This window comes from Argiope bruennichi, chromosome 9 (assembly GCF_947563725.1).
Source record: "Argiope bruennichi chromosome 9, qqArgBrue1.1, whole genome shotgun sequence".
Taxonomy (NCBI): domain Eukaryota; kingdom Metazoa; phylum Arthropoda; class Arachnida; order Araneae; family Araneidae; genus Argiope; species Argiope bruennichi.
The window spans coordinates 93,298,379-93,308,436 of record NC_079159.1 but is presented as its reverse complement, the minus strand read 5'-3'; the positions used below and the strand labels follow the sequence as shown (position 1 = coordinate 93,308,436).

General features: G+C 28.3%; 1 protein-coding gene across 1 annotated transcript; it reads right to left on the bottom strand.

The window, feature by feature from the left end:
• Positions 1–5,281: 5,281 nt before the first annotated feature.
• On the bottom strand, positions 5,282–6,049 carry LOC129985018 (sperm flagellar protein 1-like). The gene has a single exon (XM_056094948.1). It carries the CDS (start codon positions 6,047–6,049, stop codon positions 5,282–5,284), a length of 768 nt encoding a protein of 255 aa, XP_055950923.1.
• Positions 6,050–10,058: the final 4,009 nt, after the last annotated feature.

Here is a 10,058-nt window from a genome sequence, read left to right as displayed (position 1 = left end):
AAGATTTTTTGGCATGGTTCGAAAAAAAAAAAATGGAAGCTTGTTCCAACTTGAATACAAAAACATTGGAGTCACTCTTCATTACAAAAATGTAAATCAGAGTTTATTATGATGTTTAACTCAGCAGGATGATTTTTAAAAAGCAAAAATGCCTGTTATTTGATGGGGGGGGATTGTAAATGTCAAACAAGTAATTTGTTTGATCAACAAAATTGTGCGATGGAATTTTAAAAAAAAATTATTTAACTTATTTATTTAATAGTAATAAATGTCTGTAAATAATTTTGATAATATTTGAAAATTTTTGTTTTAATTAATTAAAATTCTTTGGAAATATCTATTATTTAATAATTTGTTGATATTTTATGTAATATAGTGATAAGAAGTGTTATTAATAACTGTGTAAACAATATTGGAGGGTATGAATTAATTATCCCATTATTTGTTAAAAATTATGAAAACTAGTAGTTTTCAATATGCAACCACAATGCTGTTTAAATTGTTACTTATACATGATGCAGAAAACTCATAGATATTGAGAAATATTTGTTGGAATAATTGTTGTTAAATGAATGTTACATTAAAATATTAAGCACCATGTGTTAGTCACTTGTGAACTGGCACTGTACTCTCCCTTTAGATTGCCTTCAATCACTAGCAACTAATACTATATTTTCCTTTTAGACCACATCATTCTTTTGTGATTGACAGCATACTTTTCATTCTGACTTTATTAGTTACCAATTATAGACAGTACATTTTTTTGTACAAGCCACATTAATGAAATTTGCCTTAGTTTAAAAATTATATTCATTTATCAGTAAAATTTAAATGTTTTAGGAGACATAAAAGAATATGCTTGAATATTACTTGTTACCCCCCTCCCAAAAAAAATTCATTAAGTATTAAACATAAACTACAGGAAACTGATTGAAGATAAAGCATTTTTAAAAGCATTACTGGGTACATATTGCTATAAATACATGCAAAAAAAAATGTATCAAAAGTATATCTTATATCAAACTTGCAAATATCTGCCCACCAGTATTTTAATGAAATCTGACAATGTGGACTCAATTGAAAAGTTGCCCAACTTAGCTTGGTGCTTAACATGTTTACATATGTATATATATGCAGATTATTTCAGATTTCTCGTAATTCACAATTCAAATGATTTTCTGCAAAATAAGTGCTTGCATTTGTTCTAATTTAAATGTACTCTTTTTATTCCTTTGTTGAAGTTATGTAATTATTGAAAAATATTTTAACCATTATTATTAAAATAGAGATAAATGATATGTTGATTTTAAAAGTGAAGAAATCATTCATTACAAACGAATATAAGTATAGAAGGTAATAAGGATTATATAAAGCTTTAAACTTTTTGTAATACATCTATAAACTGAAATTAAGTGGCTTTCTTATAAAAATGTTAGATACTAGGAAGATTTCAGAGAAATTTCGGGCAATATTCTTCAATTATATTGAATCAAAAATTCTCATTTAATAATTTATATCTACTGTTAGTAAAAGAATCCATATCCATAGTCATTATTTTAAGCGATTTATAATGAGGTGTGCTCATCTAATAAGAAGAGAGCTTTTTTTCTTATGCTGATTTTTTTTATGATTTTCTTTTAATTCAAAGCTTGTGTTTTGTTTTTGTTGTTTATTGGTACGGAAGCCATAATTGTGCACACTGCACCAAACAAAAGGTCAAAGATCAGATTATTAAACGACAAAAAAAAGAAAAAAAGAAACACTTAGTGAGATATAAATGGGAAAAAAAGTTCAAGATGAAAACACTCGGGTCTAATGATACAAAAAAGGAGAGAAAAAAATGTGCAAGATTATAAAAACAGCATTTAATGCAATACATTGATTCAAAAATAACCATGTAATATAGCTTTAAAATTTTTAACACAAACAGATATTAAAAATTCTAAATGCAAGAATGAATGTGAATATATTTTTTAAAGTTAAAAATATTCATGTGGTATTTCTCACCCACTAAGTCTGTTAAATTTAATGACAATGAATGAAAAAGTAGAGATAATGAAGATTTAATAAAGGGGGCGTTCAATTAAAATGTGGTGAATCTTTTGCTCTCAGTTAAAAACATAATAGTTTGTAATCAGTGATATAAGTAAAGATAACAAGCTTACTGAAGAAAAACAGTAATTAAACTTATGCCAGAACATCATTTTATTTCGTTAATAGTCTTCCATGATCATGGGGCTGATTCGATTACATCTACCTTTCTTTTTACTCTTGCTCTTTTAAAATGGTTGTGATGCTCTAGTCTTAAATTGAATCTTTAGAATGGAAAACACTATTCAACTCGCATTGCATCCAGTGGCATAAAGAAGATAAATAACTCCAGGGGCATAATATAATTCTTTTTCTCGCCACCAGTGATTTAGCAAGAATAAATGTGCCGAAACATGACATTTATTTTTTAATCCCTTCATGATATTTTTCTTTAGACAGTGGCAATTTCTTAGACGCGAATTAACCCCCATGTTAGGCCCTAAACCTTGCATGCAGAACATTTGCCTCTTGATTACTATGTCAGTGGCTGTGTCCATTCTGGATGTGAAATATCGAATAATTATTCATTATTACTGAATACCTGGAAATGTTGATAAATCCTATTTTGTACTGTGGTTAGAAACAATTTTTCTGCATAAAGAAATATTGCATCGAACTAATCTAGCACTGTGGGTTCTATTTCAAATTTATGTAAATGTTGTCAGTTTTTATGGTTTATGATCGGCCATACCCATACTGGTGTCTAATTGATTGTAATCGATTTCTCAATTTTAAAATGATACTGCCACAGATAGCATAAGATTTCTTTCTGTTTATGCACATTCCAGTTTTCCAATAATTCGCCGAGCCATGGATTCTAGTGAAAGTCGCATTGATGTGACTTTTCAAACCATCTTTTCTTTTAAAAATAAAAACATCCTTTGAAAAATTACCTCTTCCTTTAAATGAGAACTTGAGATATTATTTGCTTCATTTCAAATTATTTCATTTTATAAACTGTTGAATTACCTCACATCCTAACATTTTAGAAGACAATATTTAAAGTATTTTTGATGATATTTTGAAAATATTTTTCATTATTTTTTTTTTAATGACAGGATCTACTACTAGACATTGAAAGATATTTGAAATTTTAATCTATGTTAATGTTAAATGAATCAAACAAAATTTATATTACAGACTGAGCATGTGAGTGCTTTTCCAATACAATTTTTAAGCTGCGAACTTTAATAAAATTAGCGCACAATGAGTATTTTGAAATATCATCAGGAATACTTTAGCCTACAGAAGGACGAAGCGCAATATGAAAGATGAACGCATTTCCAAAGTTCTTTGTTAAGTCTTGATATTTCACCCTTTAATATATTTTCTTCCAATTCGTTTATTGTTCGTATGATTAGTTCAATATTGCATATTATATACAGTTACTCTGCCATCTTATTCGGTAGATAATCGGAGTTTTAATTTTTTTACTAAATAAAATGTTAGCATCTGTTTCTTTAATTTCTTCTCGCCCCTGAAGACTCTTGGCATAAGCCCAAAAGCGCGGAAGGTTGCCGTATTTGAGAACAAACATAAATTCGTTCGATAAATATAAAGAAAAAAATATATTTCAGTTTTAATAATGTAAACATAATTTTAAAAATATACCGCATATTTATTCTTGTTAATATTGAAATGCCTACTTAATAGAGGTTGAACAAAAAATGAATATGCAAATAGTAGAAATTAATTTAAATTCTTTGTGATTTTTCATTACAGTTGAAATGTTTAAACAATCTGATAATGCAATGACCGAATTTCAAGACTTTTGATTTCGTAGCTGAAAGATTATACTTTGCAGACCTCCTAATAGTTCAAAATGCCCAGCAATACTATATCAATATCTATACCGATCGATATTATACGATATTCAGAATATCGAAGATTATATCACACAGTATCTAGTTCTAAAAGAGCCTGATTTTTTTTGAAAATATACCATGTATAGGTGTCTAATGCACGTTAATTCTTTTCGTTGTAGGTAACGTCCTTACTTTGGTGTAGGACTTTAATTGTTATCATGAAAAAATGATTCGAATTTATCGTATAAACCGAGCACCCCTCATGGAATTTTATCTACCTATTGGAGTATTATATTTATACCACTCAACTTTAAAGCTCTAAAAGGATAAGCTATATATAGATGACCAAGAAATATTGTTCTGAATCCATTGGAAATATAAGAAATAGGGTGATATTTAATACAAAATTTTGGTTTTAAGGGTTTAAGTATTCATATTAATAAAGTGATTGGACATAAAGAAAACAAGACTCCATACAAATACAAACTTTTACTTAAATAGAAGCTGCTATTTTTTATCTGTTTAAAGTTATAATATCCATGGTTAAACAAAGAATATGGTACTGTATCGTCGCAAGTTCTTGACTCTTTGGCCTACCTACAAACAAAATAGGTTACATTTAATGCCGATAGATAGATTACATTTAATAACGAATTTGGCGAGTTAATATATGAATATGCATAAGTTTGGCACAGTACTTTGTTCGTAAGTTTTACAAATGAAAACAAAAAGCGTTGTAAAATGGATTATTTATTGACGTGTTTTTCTTAATAGCCCTATTAGCACAAGAGGTACAATTCGGTTTTAACGACGACCAAAAATCGCCAGGAAAGAATTTTGCCAAATTATAAAAATATACTCAAATGCCAAACTGACGAAATTTTTTCTTGGCGCTTTTTGGTCGCCGTTACAACCGAGAAGTACTGCACAGGATTATTGTACAATATCTCCATGATGTTGTCCGATATTTTGAATGCCGTCTAGTGCCATAAAGATATCGTAGCAATATTGTTGGAAATTTTAAGCTAATAGGGAAGCATTGATACTTATGTAATAACGACATACCAGCAATCAACGATTTCGTGATTAATGGTATTCTACATTCGCCTTCTTGCATGAAGTACCACAGCTTTCATGCAAGATGCAACCTATTAGTACAAAATGCCCAGAAACATTGTTCTGATATCTTCATAATATTAGCTAATATTCAGAATTTCGTGCAACATTATGGAGATATCTTATGCTAATGGAAAATTATAATCAGTCCTAGTGGAATAATTAGCATTTTTCTTGAATATAAATATTTTAGATATAATTTTTAAGATTGGTTTAAAAATAACTTTATTATACATTTTCTAAAGCGTGTTGCAACCATTTGAGATGTTTCATCTTTGTATGAGTTTCTTGGTTGGACTTTTATCTGTAACATTTTGAACTGGTTTTGCCTTATCGAGAAGTTGCTGTTGCCTAGCTATAGTGATATCCTTCAGATGAAGCATATATTCCAAACGTTGGATCCGTGCTTTTAAAACCTGAATGGTTTCATCTCTTTCTAGAAGTTCTTGAACTTTTTGTTCATAAACTTCTCGAGGCACAGTATCCAAATCCGAATCTCGAAAAGACCACATTTTTTTACCAATTTCTATACCAACTTTTTGCTCTATTCTTTCAGTCGTATCTTTGATGTCCTCACTTATACATTTAGAAGCAGTCCCTAGCTCGGTAAATGAGCCAACTTCATCAATGAATTTACCATGAGCTTCATGCCTTCGAAGGTCCTTCTTCCTTTTTAGTCGCTGAGGTTTGTTTTTTAAAAAATCGTCAATCTTTCCCCTTAAAGTATTTAAAAAGTATTCTGTTGTTTCTCGTTTGGCGCTTGCCAGTTCTGCAATTGTCATTTCAGATAAAGGGAAGTCTAATTTCTTGAGAACTTTGTTGTTCAAAGTAGACCAGTTGATCTTTTTTTGTTCCATAGAATGCGTGCTAGGATAGTTGTGAAGATCTACCATTCCAGGAAAGAAATATTTGATGAGTTCTGCAGTCAGGAGAGCATCAGAAAAATCTCGGGCTAAATTTTTTTTCGGTCTGGAAAAGGGGATAGTGTCCAACCAATCGTAAAGATTTGCAAGAGTGTCTTTTTCGATGCCACTCATATCAAAAGAAAACGAACAAAGAAAAAATATAAAAGTTTTAACATTCTAAAAAATAAAAATTAATTTCTTGATTTTTTGTACAATTTTTTAAGACACTGATTATCGTTTGGAGATTTGTTTTATTATCTCAGTGTTGCCACAAATGCATTGTTTTAAATACAGAAAGAGTTATAAAATGTTAATGCTGATGATGACAGTGAAATAATAAAATTATTTATTCATTGATATATAAAATTTACTAATTAATTTAATTGGTTTTTCACTCAGAATTTAAACCAGGTTTTAACTTTTTTTTTTAAATTTACATTTAAGGAAAAATAAAAGAAAAGGAAATCTCATTGGGAATTGACTCCCAAAACATTTTTAGGTTATTAGTACAAATCACAGAGGGGGAAAAAATTATTTTTCTATGATATAAATATAGAAGCGTAGCTAGGGGGAAGGGAAGCAAGAAGATTATAATTGCCCCGAGAATCATAGAGACAAAATATTAATGCATTCATGTTAAATTAATTTTTATTCAAAATTTTATTAATTTTTTTTAAAAAAATCACTTTGAGGTGCACATTTACACTTTCCGAAATATATATACACCACGTGTGATAGCTCAAAGTCAAATGATATAGCCTGTTGAGGGCCAATACAAATATACACACAATCAAATTTATTAAAAGCAAAGATAAATGAATATGTAAACTATTATTTGCTCATATCTCATCCTTTCCGTCATTTCAAATTTGTCCTATTCTTAAAATCAATTTGGGCCGCGGTGGCAAGGTCTCGGCTTCAGAACCGGAGGTTTCAGGTTTGAGATCCGATTCCACCTAAGAACCGTCGTGGGAGCGGGTCTGGTGCACGTTAAATACGTCTGGGCCAAACGTCCTCCAGCTAGTGTGGTGTGGAAGTTTGGAAAGGGGATACCAGTTCAGGTGTCGTCCTCGTCATCTGACCGCGATTCAAAATTACGAGGTCAGTCCCAAAATAGCCCTAGTATTGCTTTAAAAACGGGACGTTAATATTACTAAACTAAATTCAGAATCAATTTTAAATATTGTCTTTGATCTATTCCTAAAATATATTCAACAGGGTTGTCTATCCTCAATGAATGCAACCGAAATTGTTAATTTGATCTCTTTTCGTCCCTAATTTTGCTGTGAGCTGACTCATAATTCACAAAATGATAAGTAACAAATGCTTCAATAATGTTAATTCTAGAATTGTCCCTAACCAATTTTATTTTGCATATAGATATATGAGAGTTCTTTTATATGTATGAATATATATATGGAGACATGTATATGGGATATAAAAGGTGTCCCAAAAAAAGTAAGTGAAGTATTTATTTCGTTAAATATTGTAGGTAGATGTATATTTCAAAATACAAATTTTATTAAATAAAGTAGACAATTACATGAATAAAGTTTGAATTTTATGGAAATTTATAATAAAAAATTTTAAATTTTTTTTAATACAGCTTATTATATATATGTATATATAAATAGAATAAAAATGTCAGTTAGTAAAATACTTCTCTTACATTCATCCTTACACACATAAAGTTTCATGTTTCTTTCGATAAAATTTTCAAAGATATTAAACAGAAAATTTATTGACAAAGCCATTTTCTCATACATCTGACTGGTGTTTGAAAGGGTGTTTTCTTGAATACATTAAGGAAAATGCATATATTACAGTAGGTTATTAAAGAGCGAATTCAGAAAATAGTAATGCATTTATTAACTTTTATTAAATTTCAAAAAATGGTTTAACTAATGTATTACTTGAAGTGTTTACAAAAACTGTTCAAAATGATCATTTTTAATACCCATAAAAAGTCTAATTCTTACATATATGTACAACTCCATTAATATCACATACATGCAGCATCAGATTTTCAAAATGTTTCTCGTTACTGAAATATTTTTAGAAAAGTTTAATTGTTTTTAGGAAAGTTTAATGCCATGCATTTAACTGCAATCAAAGATTTTTTTTTTTTTCTTCCTTTTCTTTTTTGGAATTGCACAAATTCTCTGAGAACCTTAAATCTTCAATTTCTCAAGTTCTCCTCCCTTCTAATCAACCAAAGTGCAAATAATATGTGTGATTGATACATTTCTTTCAAGTCATGATGATTAAATAGAACTATTAGACAAATATTTCCATTTGACTGTTTTTCTATATTAAAAAAAAATATTATTTATTTATTTATTATTAAAATTTATTTATTTATTATTAAATTTCTAAAATAAATGTTTTCATAAATTTGTGATAATCCTCTCAAATTTAAGAATAAACATATGTCTGCAAACTTTAATTATAGAGGTGTAAAAAAGTGAATGGACAAAACATTTTGCTTATTGACATTTTTATAATTTAGGGACTCATATAACAAAATTTTTATCATCAATCTCCATAAAAACCAAAGAATTTTCATGTAACTACTCATCTTATTTAAAAAAAGCTTTATTATAGGAAATATATGGTTAGGTGCAATATTTAGGAAAATTAAAAATTTGTCCCAATTTTTTGGGGAGCCCTGTATATGGATAGATATATCATGGAGTAAACTTCAAAGGTAGATCAGACATGTAAAAACAAGTTCATATTTACAACAGAGTATAGAGAAAAAGAAAAGGAAATACAAGATAGTGCAAATGTAACATATGAAGAAGTACATACTATGTATCTTCATACTGCAAAGCATTTGAACATATAATTTAAGAACTTTAAATAGTTTTGCTACTACTGTATCTGTCATATTGTGTAACACTTTGACAGTATTATTTATACTATAGTAAACTCAATTTCCATTAAGCTTATGGCATTTATTTTATCTGGTAGGCGAGTTTCTTTTACTTAATTAAAGGAGCAACAAAATCCTGTAACCCATTTGCAATTTTATATTCTATTTTAAAAATGGCTTTGTCTAATACTCTTGGAGATAATTTCATGATTTAAAACCACCCTGTACCACTCACAATTTATGTTTTCACAAGGCAAGAAGTTTTAAGAGATCTCTACAAATCTAGCAAAATTAAAATGTTATTAAATCTTCACATTAATACAGAAAAATTAACATATAATTGCAACTACTTCAGAAATAAATTTGTTTAATTTCCAATGTAAACACTTTTTAATAGATTTTGCTGTTTAAAAATTAATGACTATACATGATTATAAACAATTAAACAATATATTTTTGATTAAAAAAATTAAGTTTAAAAAAATCCTTAACTTCAAAAAATAAGTTGTGCATTAATTACCAATACTTTACTAAATGTTTAGTTTCAAAATATAAACATTAAAAACTTTGATTTAAGTGGATCTCCAGATAAAAATTTTCCAAATCATAATGCACTGTTGGAATGAATACTGGCACTAATAGAAACATGCCAATATTAAAATATAGTGAGGATTATCATACCACCACCAGAATGGGAAAAGTGCAAAATTATATAAAACTTAAAGCAGCATACTTATTGTGTCATGGTTTTTGAATAGAATAATTTAAGATTAACAAATTAATTAAAAATTGCATCCCTTTATTATATTTCAACAAAACTGAAGAACAAGCAACAAATAAAAGCAGCCAGACACAACAACAACAACAACAAAAAAAAAAAAAAAAACACACACACAAACAGATACAATTTAACATACAAACTGAAAATAAAAAAAAATAAAAAATGTATGATGAGCAAGAGTTTAACTTGCAGGTATTAGGAATCAATTTACAAACCATGCTAAAATTGTCTAATATCAGATCTCACAGTATTTGGTATCACTAAAAAAAATTACCACATACTTGTGTTACGATTATTATCATGTACTTGAAGGTTGTAAACCTGACTCATTTTTTATACATATAAAATTTAACACTGAATATAATTCAAAATAAAAGAATTATTGTATATTTGTTATAATCCAAATGAATTATTGTAAATCAAAGTAGTATGTTAGTACTAATGTGTAAATTTCATTAAAATAAGCATTTTATAAAGTTTATTAT